The sequence below is a fragment of the Suricata suricatta genome, chromosome 11 (genome assembly GCF_006229205.1).
Source record: "Suricata suricatta isolate VVHF042 chromosome 11, meerkat_22Aug2017_6uvM2_HiC, whole genome shotgun sequence".
Lineage (NCBI taxonomy): Eukaryota > Metazoa > Chordata > Mammalia > Carnivora > Herpestidae > Suricata > Suricata suricatta.
The window spans coordinates 82,225,219-82,241,113 of NC_043710.1; the positions used below are offsets into that span (position 1 = coordinate 82,225,219).

Consider the following 15,895-nt stretch of genomic DNA (forward strand, 5'->3'; position numbering starts at 1 on the left):
AAGGAAGGAAGGAAGGAAGGAAGGAAGGAAGGAAGGAAGGAAGGAAGAAAGAAAAGAAAAACAACTCCCCTCCAGTCTCCAAGTCAGTATCTCTAGTCAATCCATAATGTGATCTTTTTTGCCATCAGAACTAATGCTTGTAGCTAAATCGAAGTACCTAAGTAAGCATTGGGCTTCTGCCTGATTCTAGTGTGCAGAGAAGAGCTGGTTTCATGTCAGGATGGATATATCCACCTTCCAGAAAGAGGATGAGAGAATTGTTTTTATACCTTCAGTATTTAGACATATGTCTCACAGAAATGCTCACTGTTGGATGGCTGGGCCTAATTACCTATCTTTAATCCTCTACAGGGAAAAACTGGTCATCTTTCCTACTGTAGTTTTTTTTTTTTTCCATTTCTGATACACAGAGTTTACTAACTCCCCTATTCTTTAATAAGTTGGTTCGACGGTCACTGTGAGGTTCAGAGGCATTAATCAGCCAACCTTTCCCAGCCCACTGATACCATCGAATCTGACTTCATGCCTAGGTGATAAAAGACAAAGGACAGTGGATGGGAAATGAACAGCTACCAAGATGCTGAGTTTGCAGTGTGGGCCCTAGCACACTTTCCGGGGAGGGACTCAGTGAGGGATTGTGGTGCATTCCCAAGTCCTTATTTATCATGGCAGTAGTCCTACACCACCAAATACTAATATGAGAGGGTGACATGCAATCTGTTGTGTTTGCAAAAGGGGAGCAGAGAAATACTTCAAGGTGGCAGAAAATGCTGAGGAGGAATGAAATTCTCTTATCAGAATCTCTCTAGTCCATCCAGATATTGAGTAACAAAATAGCTTAGAACTTCTCTTAAAGCCAAGTGTACCCTGCCAGTGGAAATCCATCAATTTGTATAAATCTTGCTTGGTATTTCTGAGATAAGATGAGCATAACTTAGGGGTATTCCCTGAGAAAATAGGTAGCTTTCTACTCTATCAGAAACTAGCAAAGGAGGAGGAGGGAAAAACACAGATGAAGGGGAGAAATGCCCCAGGCGCAGGGTCTGTTTTCTCTAGAATATTCTTTAGTTGTGCAAAAGAATCTAATAGCTATACTGAAGACCACACTAATCCAAATCTTGGAACATTCCAGATGTCTACAGTCTACAACTCAACAGAAGGATGTGGCATTGAGAGCAGCCTGAGAATCTGAGTACAGAGCTGGCATACAGATACTTTTACCCAAATTCATTGTTGCAGCAGAGAGGGTGAGGCAGGACAGCTTTGTCTCAGCAGGTGGAGGCTAGTTATAAAGTATCTTGCTCCCGCTCCAGTGTGCGACAGCTAGAAGTGATTTATTTGTATCTGGTCTCTTTTGTTATCATTGGTTCTGGTGTGGGACAATGCTCCTTCTATCAGTTGAGTATACCTACAGGTAAATACTAACTCCTTAGCAACCACTATCTATTTTAAGAGCTTCTATTCCCTCTGAAAATAGAGCTAAGTGATCAGAATGAGTTTGGTCACTTCTAAAAGCATATCTTGTAGCACTGTCTGTCTTCACTCTAGTCCCTCATGCCTCCTCCTTTCTCATTTATGGGGAGCTACTTTCCTAATGCTCCTGATTTGAGATCTGTGGATCTCCTCATGCTGGGATTTCATAAACATAAGTTGAATCATAAATTGGATCTGAATTCTTCCACTGATTTCACGTTTTACTTTCTATTTCTTTGTTTCATTTTCCTGTTGGTGATGCCCCACCAAGGCACTCTACATCACTGAAGTGAAGAATGTAGCCCTGATTATTTTGGTTAATAGAAGTATTTTTCCACATCTGTACAAGCTTCCCTTGTAATCTATCTCCTTTCCTCTCCTTCCCCCCCTTGCAAGTCTACTGCAAAATAGGACATCTTGCACAACCAAATGGAAAGGGATTCAGGGGATGGGGATGGGAGAACAGTCAGGGACTGGGGTAGAATATGGGCAAAGCCTCAGAGCCGTTTTCCTTCTGGGCTACCCTAAGGTCAGCACTGTCCTCAGGAGGAGAACAGCAGCACACACCACATGGATTCCACTGAACCACTCAGCCAAGCTCACTGCTGCCCAAATTCTCAGTCACGGTCTTAGAGAACCACTTCTGCTAGGTTAGGGGGTGAGTCACTTCTACTGGTAAGCTTGTGAGAAAATCAGAAAGGCTGTGCCAACAGAAGCAAGAGATGAAGCTTGAATGACTTAATGAACTCCTATGACATTACACTGAGGGAAGCTCTTGTCATTTAGTTTGTATCTGGGGATGGGGCTTGAATGATTCAAAGTGCACCTAGCAGTTTTCAAAGCCTTTTTAATATGCATTTTCATCTGGATGTTGGAACAACTCTAAGGTAGATAAGGCAGATCAATTCTATATATAGAAGAGGAAATGGAGTCTCAATAATGTTTAGTGATTTCTCAAGAGCACAGAATTAATAAATGTCAGGCTCTGAACTAGATCCCAGTGGCATCCCACTCCTGGGTACTGCTTATTGATTATCATGTGCACTGTACCCTGCCTACCTTCCTTTCTTGGAGAACCTCACCTTGAACCAGCTGATGTATTTTATGGAATATCTAAACCATCGTGTACATGGTGTTTGCTTCTACCACTCAGGGGCCATTGGTAGGACTCTTGCTATGGAAACCACTCAGGGGGCTGGACTGTCTTCCTACTGGTTCAGACTCATGCTCTCTACCTTTGGCCTGCACACAGATTTCTGAGCTTTGAGAAATTAATGGTGTTTCTTTTCCCACTCCTGGCCCTTCTGGAGAAGTGTGGTCAAGGTGCGAACAGAGAAACGACAGCTTCTGTGGAAGCTCCATCAGCTCCAGTGATCTCCTTAGCTTCCCCTGGCATTCTCTATGCAACTCTACAGACAGGTAATGCAGGGTGGGGGAGGAGGGGAGGCTCTGGGAGAAGGGGGAGGGAAAAAAAACCAAAGCAAGGGAGATACTGACCTTGCAACAAAGTTGAGCTTGTAGGCTCATTTAGTTCTAAATCAGGTGAGGGATGTACAGGAGAGAAAAATGAAAACAAACACATATATTATATACAGTAGCTATATATATTTAATATATAGTTTGTATACTGCTTTTCACACACATTTCTGGAGGGATGGATAAATAAAGGGAGACACAAAAACCAAAGGTGAACAAGACGCAGCATGAGAAACACTAAGGTGCCTTGTGCTTCCATCCTTGGATGCCATGGTTGAAAAGTGAGGGAGCTGGCTGCTCATATATTTAGAGTGCTGTGCTGAGCTGGGGGGCTGACATGGCAGCAACCAAAGTCCCTTTCCATATGAGGTTTCTGCCCCACACTTTATCCCCATTGTCTGACTTCAGGAGACCAAGTTTGGGAATTCCTGGTCCCATGGCACCATACCAGGAACAGGTGGACCCAAGAACTACAGTGATTCAGCTTATGAGGGAAGTCTTAGGGATCAGGAGCATAACCTTATGGGTTAATGATAAGGACCACTTGGCTCCATTTGGCTTAAGTGTCCCTGAAGATATGACCACAATGGGACCTCCTAGCACAGCATTCCTCACTTGTCAACGTTTCAACGGTCACATGATGTGCAAATGTGCAGTTTGTGCAAGTCAGTGGCAAAATGATAATAATGTAGCTGGCTTTCTGTGATGCTATAGGAAAATGGACTACATCACAAAGTTCATATATTTGCATAACACAAATGCTACTTTCCCGTCACCCTAGTCTGCTTGATGGATCTGGGCTGAGGGTCTGCTGATAATGGAAGATGACACAGAAAAATCTCCTCTGTCGGTATTTGTCAAAAGGACTTATTGATGATGAGCATCCATCAGGAGTTTGGGGGCTGCTATGACTGGACTAGCCTCAGTGAGAGCTGATGGGGTGAAAACACCCACCGTGCACACTAATGTCATTTTACTAGTTCCGTGGAACTATGCTAGCCATGGAGCATTTCTGGGATGGGCTCCTCACAAATTGTCTCTCAACTGAGGACTAAAAAATGCTTTCTGTTAGATTAAATTTGGAAAACGCCCCATGCTTTCCCTCCCTTTTAGAGATTTAATACGTAAAGAAAAGCTCTGAGGTCTCCACATTAAAGAACATCTCTGCCTGTACCCCATTCATCTAGGTTGACCCAGTCTTTCTAAACTTATCTAAATACATACTTTCACTTTTTCATGGATTTTTTTAGAGAACCCTGGACTTCAGAGAGTTGGCAATTGGAGGAATGTCCCAATGACACACAGGGCAGACGCAGACAGACTGATGGTGGGGAGGCAGAGGTTCTAATTGACACACAGGGGTCTGCTGAGAAGAGCAGATTTATGGCACATGCTTCACTGCATTCCTTGTCACAGACTCCAGCTATTTCACTCTTAAAGTTTGTACCTTCTCCCTGTTTTCATCTTCAGATGGCTTAAGGGGAAGAGGCCAGGGAATTAGACAGTAGTGATAAAGCCAACTGCAAAACCATGTCATGCATCCAAATCAGAAGAGCAAGGAGGCTAGAGGAGGAGGAAGACTGTTCACAGGAATGAGGGACGCTGTGGTTGGGGGACAGGACTGTGGAGCTGGGGAGGGTTAGGAGTTACATCTAGGAGAGCAGCCTCAGATTTGCAAGGCCAGGGAAAGAGGGGTCCGTTCCTTTATAATGCTGGCCTTTCTCTTCATGCAGACAGACACCTGCCAGAAAGCCAAAAAGGCTTGACAAATGTGAGGGGCAATTATGACTACCCCTCTGTGAGAGATGTCAGACAGATCAATCCCTCTAATCACATCTCTGCCCATTCTGAGCTGCCAGCCCTGGGATCAAGGGCGGCCTTCCCCTACCCAGCCCACTTTCGATCAAGCTGGGCTTTGCTTTAAGTGCTGGATATAAGCAGGGGGTGAATGTGATTTGGGAGCAGAGATGGGACAATGGAGCAGCACAGGAAGGTTACTCAGGGAAGGCTGGGTATGATGGGCCATGAAGGGGGTGCGGTAGGGGCTGGGGATGAGGGTGAGGTACTTGAAATTATAGGATTTATCTGGAAGTTCTCAGAATAAAAGGAATTTATGTTATTGCCAATTATCTACTAACTTTCTCGCTTTCCCTCCCCATCACACTCAAGAATGCTTGCTACTGTGGGGGACTAGGGGAATGTATTTGAAAAATTCCAAGCTACCCGAACTTGTGGGGATATAAAAGGATTTTCCCCCAAAAGCAAGCAGATACTAACTATGGCCCATAGTGTGAATCTGCATCCCCCAAGAGATGAAAGCCATAACCAGAAGCCTGGAGTCCTGCCTGATGATGCAGACCTACACGTCCAGGCTCACTTGTCTGTAGCTGTTTGAGACATTGCAGGTCCACAGGGGAGCTTGTTTGCTTTCTTCAGTTGCTTCCAGCACCAGTACAGTTGCCAGATAGGTATTGAAGGCATAGGAATTTGCTGTGTGTATATTATCCTCCTCAACAAATAGTTGTTTAATGAATTAATGCATGAATGACTATGTGGCTTCTGTCTGGATGGTGGCTTGGTTGGACAAATAGGTCTCGATCCAGTCAGACAATACCTTTTGACACAAATGAAGAGCTAGGGAAATCCCCCATTTTCTATGTTAATTCTCCCTCTGAAGTTCATATTATTAAGGATCCCAAGCCCTATGATTCCACTTTTATAAACAGAGTCCAGTTTCTCCTATGTCCCAACAGCCAGGAAAAGGTTCAGCAATGGCAATATTTTACACTACTCTAGTGAACAAAGTATGGAAATAGTAAATGCTCCTCTCTGAGGGCTTGGCCATCACACCCAGCTGGAACCCCACTACCTCAGTCAGGTGAGGAGATGTTAAAGAGAAAAAAATTAAATGCCACTTCAACATCCCAACATCCTTTATTCCCATTTCAGGATTTTGGCCTTTTCAGAATGAAATGTGAACATTCTTTCTCATTTTCCTCTGCTACTAGTACCCATTTCTGTCTGTGCACAGTCATCTCTCTCTCTCTCGCTCTCTCTCTCTCTCTCTCCCTCTTTCTCATTCTCCCTCCTCTCTCTTCTCATTCACCCCTGCCCAGCTTCTCCTGATGCTCTTCCACCTGCCACACCATCCCACCTGTTCCTTCCAATTCCTCCCATGCCATGCAGACCTTTCTTGCTCCCCTTGCCCAGCTCAGGGCTCAGTCTTACCAAATAGTGTGATGCTGGCATTAGTATGGCCCAACTTATTGGAGGCCACACAGGTGTAGTTCCCATAGTCATGTTCAGACACATTGAAGAAGATGAGTTTTGAGAGAAAAGGTCTGTTTTCCACTTTGACCCCCTTCTTTCCTTCAACCAGTCTGAGACAAACAAGAGAGAGAAAAAAGGAGATGGTTATATTTTTCTCATAGGAGAAAGACTCTGGAATTAATGGTTTTCTTATTGTCCACTTTCTGACATTGGGAAAACTATTTTCCCCCACTCAACTATTCAAGTTAACACACATTGATGCATATAATTGTATTTCTTTATTTTTATGCATGTGCCTGGAGATTCTCTTGGTACTACAGAGATATTCTGTGACGTTCTCTGAAGGCAGGTGCTTTCAACAACTCTAATGTGCCAGCTGTGAAATATTCAGACAGTATTATTCACTTAGTAGGTGCTCCAAAGTGTGAACTTAATCAATTTTGATAATGGTGTTAAGGAAGAAGATGATGATGGCAACCAATAAAACAACAACAACAACAACAACAACAACAACTCAGTTTTCAAAGAGAAGAACCTGAGGAGTTTGAAAAAACAACATATTTTCAAGCACCTGGATAATAAATGTTCTCTTATGAGCTTGAGGCATTCTATAGATAATACCTAATTTTTGGTTATAAGAATCAGGGATCATTTTTCAGCAGGGTACTCTGAAGGGCTTGAGAGAGGTAGTCTGCCCAGAGTATTATAGCAACTCAGTCTGGGAAGGATTATGGATTCCTAAGAAAATGACTATAGACTGGGGAGTCTCCCTAAGCATTCCATGATGGCAGACCAACATGCTACAAGGATCCCCACTGGTGGCAGGGGCTACTAAAGAAAGGCCACAAAGAGTTACTGGGGGAAACAGATACACCTACTAGAACCATGGATACCACCCACTGGGCAGGTTGTGAGGATGAGGGGACTAGTATTCAGGGGTTGGTGGGGTCATATCCTCCATCTCCGGACACAGTTGGCAAAAATCCCCACTACCAATGCATGTCTACATGGAAATTCTGAGACCAACTCTCTTCCTTATTAAAACTCTGGAGTGTCCTATTTCAGAGAATGGGCTATAAGCCAATCTTTTACTTTCCCTGAAATGAATTTGTCTTCTTTGCCCAGAGTCTATGCTATGGGGAAGATAAATGCTAGTAGGGGGAAATCCTGAATGGAGGATCTCAGGAAACATGGTTTTGGGCCTGGCTGGGGCGGGGTGTGTAGGAAGAAATATCAGGGCAGATACATATTGGAACAGGAACAAGGGACAGGAATTGGGGCAAATAGCTGGTTTCAGAGTCATCAAACTGAGAAAGACAATATTCAGGGCAGAATAGAAAGGAAACTCCAGCAAGACAATGATGAGAAAGTGCTCCATAAACTATAAAATGTTATCCAATATATTATATTTCTGTGGAGTTAGACATCGAGAACGCCTGCCTGTCCCTGGGTCCCAGTATGTTTTTGGCATAGAAGACAGCTGCTTTGTCATCATCTGAGGATGTTGTCTCTGTAAAACTATAGAACGATTCTCTCTACCGCCCTCCAATCATGATCAGAAGAGAAAGCCAGGTTCTGAATTCAGTTCTCATGCAACATCTGTCTTCAGGGAAGTCAGGAGGGTGCATGGAGGAGCTTGCTTGCTTTTCATTATGTAGATTTTCCTCTGGGAGCCTTTCTCCGTCATAAGCTAGGGGCAAGAACTGACTAGAGTCCATGGACTTCATTAAAATGTGAGCACTGTACGAATGGAATGAGACATCCAGCTGTGCGGCCAGACACCACCGTTATATTTCCAGCTTGTTATGTAGATATTGATCCTCTAGGAGGTGCTGTCCAAATAAGGCTCTGCAGCCACCCACCAGGAGGCTTTTGGAGAGCCAGTCAAGTGTATTGATCCCATTTGCCATTTTGACGCCATTCCTGGGCTGAGGAGGAAGCCTTCACATCAGCACCAAGCTGTGAATTAGATTTCAGCTCTGCAGTGGGGAGAGACACTTACCTGAAGCAGGTTCCTGCTTGACAGCTCTGAAATGTCTTTAGCTAAAAGCAAGGTGGGGTGGCGAGCAGTGCTTTGCAGCACTTTACAGCTTCTAGAATGACAGACTTGCCTTTTCTCTGTGTGGTCACACTTCTCCCCATCCCATACTGCTCCCGGGTTTTTTTTTTTTTTTTTTTTAATGAACCTGAGGCTTTTCATTGGCTCATGCCCCCATGGATGGGTGGCTCTTATTACACACAGCATCCTATTTCCTCTCCCTTTCACAGATGACACACACAGCTGTGCAGTTGAGTAGTGCTAGTACGTGGAGTAGTAGACTTCTCCCCTAAATTTTGAGAAAACTGCCTGTCCCATCATATCAACTCCTTTGGTTTGCCTCAGAAGTCCATTCATGTTGCTGGGAATGGAGGTAGGGTAGAGCTGTTCTTTCCCCAGGGAGACCTGACTGGAGGAGGTTGTCTGCCAGCCTCAGTGGTACAGGAGATCAGAGCCAGAGATATTCATGCTGAACTGGGTGTCAGGACAACAGACAAATCCACGCAGTAGGACAACACTAGAAACACACAAATGAGCAGCACATGGAAAACTGAGCAGAATCAATTAAAGCATGAGAAGAGCTTGGATAGAGGAGGAATCAAGGCTGCCTGAGCCAGGGTTTTCTGAAGCCCCCCTCATGATGTAATCGGGCTTTCTTTTCCTGGGTTAATAATGCATAGAAAGCAGCACCTCCTGTGACACAGTGTACAAAGCTAGGTTCTCTTTCCTTTTATTCTCACCATTGACTATTTTTGCCTATGGTTTGCTCTATTTTCCTCCATATATTATTAGATCTTACTTTCCCTTGTTATTTTAAATGTTTATTTATTTATATTTGAGAGAGCACGGGCATGAAAGGGGCTGAGAGAGACTGGGGCGGAGGAGGAGAAACAGAATCTGAAACAGCCTACAGGCTCCAAGCAGTCAGCACAGAGCCCAATGCAGGGCTTGAACCCACAAACCATGAGATCATGACCTGAACTGAAATCTTGGACTCTTAACTGACTGAGCCATCCATGTGCCCCTTCCGTACATGTTCTATTGTATTTTTCTCCCACAAAGAATCCAAAAATGATGCATCTGATTAGTTTTTGGCTAGATCTGGACAATTGGAGGTTCAGGAACTACCCATTCAGCTCCATGTATTTTATTATTGTTTTTTTCCCTTTGATACTAATATTCATATAGAAATGGGGAGGGACAAATGAAGCAGGTCTTACAACAAAGCTATTTTGGGAGAAATGCTACTCCCTTGTGCCTGATTCCAAACTTCTTAGAAGAAGGGGGGAGCCAGCTATTTCTTTTTATCTCTTCATGTGTTTGTTTTTCCTCTTTTGGCCTCAGTTCTTTCATCTATAAAATGGGTTGGGTGAATATGACACACCTTGCTAAGAAGTGAAATAAGTCACGTGGAGAAGGACAGATACCATATGTTTGCACTCATAGGTCTAACAGGAGAACAGGAGAAACCTAATGCAGGACCATGGAGAGGGGAAGGGGGAAAGAGAGTTGGGAGAGAGAGGGACGCAAAACCTGAGAGACTGTTGAATACTGAAAACAAACCTAGGATTGAAGGGGGAGTGGGAGGGGGAAGGGAGGTGGTGGTAATGGAGGAGGGCACTTGTGGGGAAGAGCACTGGGTGCTGTATGGAAACCAATTTGATAATAAACTATTAAAAAATGGAAAAGCTCCACTTCTCATGTGGAAGGACTATGATAAGACCCAATGAATATTATGACTATGTGATGTGATTCAGAAACTTGGAGAGCTTTTGGTGTCTGGCTGACCTCCTGAAGACAGAAATGCTGAAGATGTTCTAAATTGTACGGGCAACACCTGGTCACTCCTGGCCTGGAACTGCTCGGTGTTCTCCTTCTCAAAAATTACCACGTTTGCTGTTTTTCTTCCCAGCTTCTCACCCTCTGTAAAGCCTTTCTTCCCCTCCCCATACACACCTTGGACTTTTTTTGCATCACCCCTCCCCAATTTTATTAAAGTGTTTTGATCATGGACAGCTCTTGCCCATTTATTTGTTGTTCATCCACCTTAAAATAGCTCTTTGATAACAGTAATTGTCATGTTGCCTGGCTGTTCTGAGCTGCTGAACCCTGTGCTAACTTGCCATTTGATAACTGCTCGCAATGACAATCTTTACTGAATCACAACAGAAATCACAATGATGGCTGCAACAATGGGAGGGAAGGGAATTGTCCCCTTTCTTTTCCTTTACCTTGAAAGAACTACCTGGGCACAAAGGGAGGATGGAATCCGGTCACGGATTTCTCTATACAACACCACAGATGGTGTCCGGAACTGAACTGGAGAAGTGCTAACTTCTTGGCCACTCCCAGAGCCCCGTGAACATTCCAGGCTTCTTAATGCCAGCCTGAGAATGTGTTAAAAATAGATTCAGGCAGAACACATTATTTTCTTGCCCTATTTAAAAAAGGAAGAAGAAGAAGAAAAGGAAGAAATTCACAGGCCTTGCAAGGCTTCTGGTGGCCTTTCTTTGAGATTTTGCTTTCTTAAAAAAATTTTTTTTTAAAGTTTCTTACAGGCCCGTCAGGTCCATTTAATGGTGAGTGCTAACTCTGTATGTTAACATTAAAAACCTAGCTGAAAATCTTTAGTATTCAGGATATAAACTACCCCCACCCTTGATAGCTAGCTGGAACTAGAAGAAGATTTTTCAGAGATTCATTTGTAATAATATGGAGTTGGGAACCCATAAAACTTTCTTCCCCTTGGGGGCAGGTAGAGGAGAGAGGGAGTCCTTACCTTTTGTCATCCTTGTACCACTGGAATTCTGCTGAAGGAACCGCTGATGCCTCACACTGCAGTGTCCCCTTCTGTCCTACGGGGACACCTGTCCCCTTAGCTTCTGAAATGTACGGTGGGTCTGCAGAGAGAAGACATGCAAGAGCATTTTACAATGAATCCTAAAATGAGGCAGACCACCTCATTCACTGACTGTTTTCCTCCCCGCTCTACCTCTGCTTGCTTGAGCTGACAAATTGATACACAAATTGAGCCCGAGAGTGAAACCACTCAATGCCTTGCGAAGGAAAAGCGTGTCTTCCTAGCATGTATTGCTTCTGTTTCCCTCTGTGCAAAGGTGGAATGCCCAGGTACTCAGGCATATTTCCTCTTTAAACTTTGTAACTTTTATAGGAGAATGGGAGCCCATCAACCCTACACTCCTTTAATCAGCCTTATAGAATTTCTGCACACCGGGTTCTTGCCAGAGTATATAACCTCAAAGTATTCAATTCCCATCAAAAGCTCAGTTGCAAGAAATAATATTCATGGAGAATTGCCTGAAGGGTAGACAGATAAGTCATTCTTCCATGTATTCTAAAATGGATTCCTGAATCAAGCCAGACCAAACTAGACTTATAAACTTGGCCTGTGTTCATTTGAAGTCTTTACCTAACTATCCTTGGCAACTCCTGGAATTTGCATTGAAGTACATTATGAAAAACAGGCACAGTAAGCTTGGCATTCTATTTATTGCAGGAAGACCGTGTGTGATGTTGCTGACCATATCTCAAAGTGATCTATTTGTGGAGACACTAACGAGAAATCTCTCCTGGGTCTCAGTATCAGGAAAAGCAGTGTTCCTCCCAGGCAACTGGTTTGTTTTCATCTTATGGACATAAACCTTAAAGCAGATGAGGTTTCCTTGGTTTCACAACTCAAAGCCAAATTCTGCACCTGCATCTACCCACCTTGTGGTATATAATTTCTGTGCTGATTTACCCTTTATTTTCCTAAATTGGTTTTGCTTTGATCACATCCCCTTACCCTTCAGATTAATTCTTATTAACTGCAAGTAATTTTAAGTCCCTTTAAAAAATTGATGATACAAATTTTGTTATAAAAATGTAGTATTATTACTTCTTAAAGTGCTATGTATTAATTAGGTTCAAATTGTAAGGGAAAGCAAAATATTAAAGAATGAGTAATCCCCAAGGCACAATATTCGCCTATGCTTCCATTTCACCCAGGTTTTGAAAAGGAAAGTCTTGTCTGTTGGTTTAGTTCATGGGTTCTCTACTGTTACAAGACTTCTTAAAATGAGTAAAGCAGAGAAAGCTTTCAAAATGTCTTAGAGAACTTAGACAATGTATATTATGTTGAATCAAAAGAGGAGAGGGTAGGAGAAAAGTGGAGAAGTTGAGTAGAGTCAATGTCAGAGAGAATCTGGGTGGTTGATAAGAAAGAACTCATTCTAAAACAGTGGCCTCCAAAAGTTTTAGATTCTGTACTTCCAAAACTTTTGGATTACACTCTACCAGTCAAAAGAGGTTTTGAGATGTACCCTCTACTATGTGTAGGCTTATCTATATTTAAATTATGAAAGTGTATTTTGTACATCAACTATATATATATGTATATATTTCATATATACATATATATATATATATATATATATATATATAAATCACAAAAGTATGAGGCCATGTAAATATACCATGAGTATGTCATAAGTTTCTTATACATAGGTTTGCTCCCCACTATGGAGATGGCTGGTCTAGAAAATGAGGAGCTTGGGAACATTAGGAGTAAAGTATGGGGAAAAAATTGGGATTCAAAGATATATTTCTATCAATTTTTTCATTGAAATCCATTTGATGATTTTATAAGAATACAAGTCATGTTTGGGATTATATAAAATTACTTTCAGCTACAATTTTTTTAAAAATTAGGATTTTGAATCATTTCTCTTAAAAACAGGAATGGACAATGATATGGCATTATTTCCCATCCTGAGTCAGCAGCTGGATCTATGATCCAGCTCTTTGTTGTGGCCATGCCGGCAGCCAGACTCACACACATGCAGGGTGAAGGTTTCTGAGACCACTTACAGTTCACGGTGACCTTGACTCTCCGGACCACTGGTGCAGCCACATCGTTGGAGGCACTGCACTCATAGTCCCCTGACTGCTCCCGCGTGATGCCCTGGATTTCCAGGTATTCGTCTTCACTCACAAAGCCCACAGCTGCATGAGAGGGTGTGGTGAGGGAAAAAATACACCAAAGGTATAAACTTATAAAACATAGTATAAAATGGTTGTGTCTGCAGAGAATTGTGCCATTTCCAAGTTCATATTCTTGGGAACGATGCCTATTCGCTCTCCCCCACTCGCTGCCCTTCTATTGCTTCCCTCTTCAACTTCTCTTTAGTTCCCCAGTGGACCAGCTAAAATGTTTGTGTTCCTACCTAGACTAAACACCGAGCCTAGAGAATTACTGGTCCTCGATAAGTGATTAATAATTCTGACATTTACACTGCCCGAATCTTACCAAGCAGTGGGGCTCTGGGATCTGAGTTAGGTACCTCAGGTGAATATTAACTCTTTCTGATTTCAAGATATCATTGAGGCTGAACCATAAAGTGTAGAGCTGAATATTGCATCACAAACCATGAGTCAATTAGAAATACCACACTAGCAGTTACACACACACACACACACACACACACACACACATGTGCACACGTGCATGCATGAGCACACCACTAAAGGCAGTGGAGACACTAATAAAATGAATTTAAATTCCTATTTTTAAATTTAGACATTCAATAAGATCAGCAAAGATCAGTCTCCTAAGCTTAGACATTCTGCAGCTCTTGTATAGAAGATTCCAAAGACAAACAACAAGGACCTCGTACTCTAGCCACAAATACGGAAGAAAGTCAAGACCAAGAAGACATGGCTACAAATCTTACTCTGTCTTGTCACTGCCCGAGGCTCAGTTTCTCTATTGAAAAATTATAAATAACAATACCAACCCTCTACCTACTGGCTTCCTACTTAAGCACTAGCCATGAGCACTGGCTAATGGAAAAACCATAAGGCTAAAGCCTAGAAGACTGATTTCACAGTTCTCTCCCATAGTCAGCTTGAACTTCAGCATACTTACGGAAAGGCAATGGAGAAATAAAAAGGAACAGCTTATATCCCAGCATTATCCTGCCTTCTATATTAAGTAAAGATAATTAGTATGGTGATATATTTTATCATGTAAACTGGGATACTTTTAAAAGTAAAAGAGGTGCTATTAATAGTTACTATAGAGAAATAAGCATAAGCTGAGATTGTCCCTGGCAAATAAGAGACACTTTTGAGGAATGTTATACATACAGTCCTATTGCCTCACTGGGCCATTTGGAGTAACATGAATATATATATATATATGAAAGCCTATGAAAACTCTCACATGCTGTTCACCTGTTGCTTTAGATAGTAAACCTATAATCTGCTGGGAGGCACAGATTCAGGTGGAGTGAAACTATTTTACCATGAGTGGCCCATGTCAGTGGAAAGGAAACAAAGGAACATTTCTCTCCAGGTGCTAAAACCCCTCCATAATGATTCTGATCCAAAGCATGAAAACTGACTACATAAAATAAAGAATTATCCATGTGTTATGTAAGTTACCATTATATTTGTTCTGTGACATTGTTACATTGTTTTGTCAAGATAACAATGATAATAAGAATGACAGGAATAAAGAAAATGACTTTCTTGTAAAGAGGGGCCACTACCTGTCCAACACTGTCACCACTCCTTGGTCATGAAAATTCTATGTCACCACTGAGTGATAAGTACAAGTGCACACTTCATACCGCATGTGTAGAAACTCAATATGTGCAGAAAATCTCTCACCTCTAATCCCTAGTAGAGAGCAAAAGAACAGCCCATATCTATTACAGCAAGCAACCGAGTGTTATTAATTTACAAGAAGAACCAAGAACATATTAATAAGTAAAACACAGCACCAAGAAGTCCAGGATATGGAGAGGACAATCAATATTAACCCATAGAGGCTCACAGTCCTAACTAGTAAGAAACATAATTATCAATGGTAGCTGTATTTTAAGTTTATTTATTTATGTTGACAGAGAGAAAGTATGAGCAGGGGAGGGAAAGAGAGAGAGGGAGAGACAAAATCCCAAGGAGGCTCCACACTGTCAGCACAGAGCTTGACATGTGGCTACAACTCATGAACTGTGAGATCATGACCTGAGCCGAACCAGAGTCAGATGCTTTACTGACTGAACTGCCTAGGTTCCCCAAAAGGTAGCTTTTTTGTACTTTTAGCCATCTTGAGGGGGAAATGTAGTAACCTTGATTTGAGGAACAGTGTTGGAAACAAGAAGAAAAGGTTTAAATGAAAAAGTTGTGATTCCTTTTATGTTGTCTTTATTTTGTACCAACCGCAAGCCTACATTTGTCAGATCTTTTCCAGCTAGAATGCTATAATTACTGTGTAAACCATCTCAGAGACCAGTGTCACACTTAATATTCCCATTAATTTTAAATGGTAGTCCTTGGTACATATGTGTGGCAATTGGTGTCACATTTTAATTAGGCTTGCCCTACACCATCTGAAATTAATAATAGCTCGAATTACCAATGTAATTTATAAATTAACAGTGCCGTAGCATTAGGAAATAAATTAGCTCTGGACAGCTGTTTCTGGATTGAGCTCTAGTGTCAGAGAAGTAATTGGTAGGACCTCACATTTCCTGGGAGTCTGTGTAATACACCACCAAAGAAAGGAAACAAAATGACACAGGGGTCTCTTAATCTCTTGTTCTTCTCTCTAACTAGACACCATGCATCATTTTT

The 15,895-nt window shown here is 42.3% G+C and overlaps 1 protein-coding gene across 5 annotated transcripts in view; it reads right to left on the reverse strand.

Annotated features, from left to right (window-relative positions):
• Positions 1-15,895, reverse strand: part of NTM (neurotrimin) — a 938,616-nt gene that overhangs the window by 9,193 nt on the left and 913,528 nt on the right. For 3 of the 5 annotated variants that reach the window (XM_029956914.1, XM_029956916.1, XM_029956917.1), the window contains 3 exons: positions 13,127-13,261; positions 11,037-11,157; positions 6,178-6,329 (listed from right to left, as the gene is read on the reverse strand). In XM_029956914.1, coding sequence (XP_029812774.1) covers positions 6,178-6,329; positions 11,037-11,157; positions 13,127-13,261 — 408 coding nt within the window. Of the gene's footprint in view, positions 1-2,970; positions 3,007-6,177; positions 6,330-11,036; positions 11,158-13,126; positions 13,262-15,895 lie in introns of all 5 variants that reach the window. The other 2 variants (XM_029956913.1, XM_029956915.1) reach the window with 1 other exon arrangement.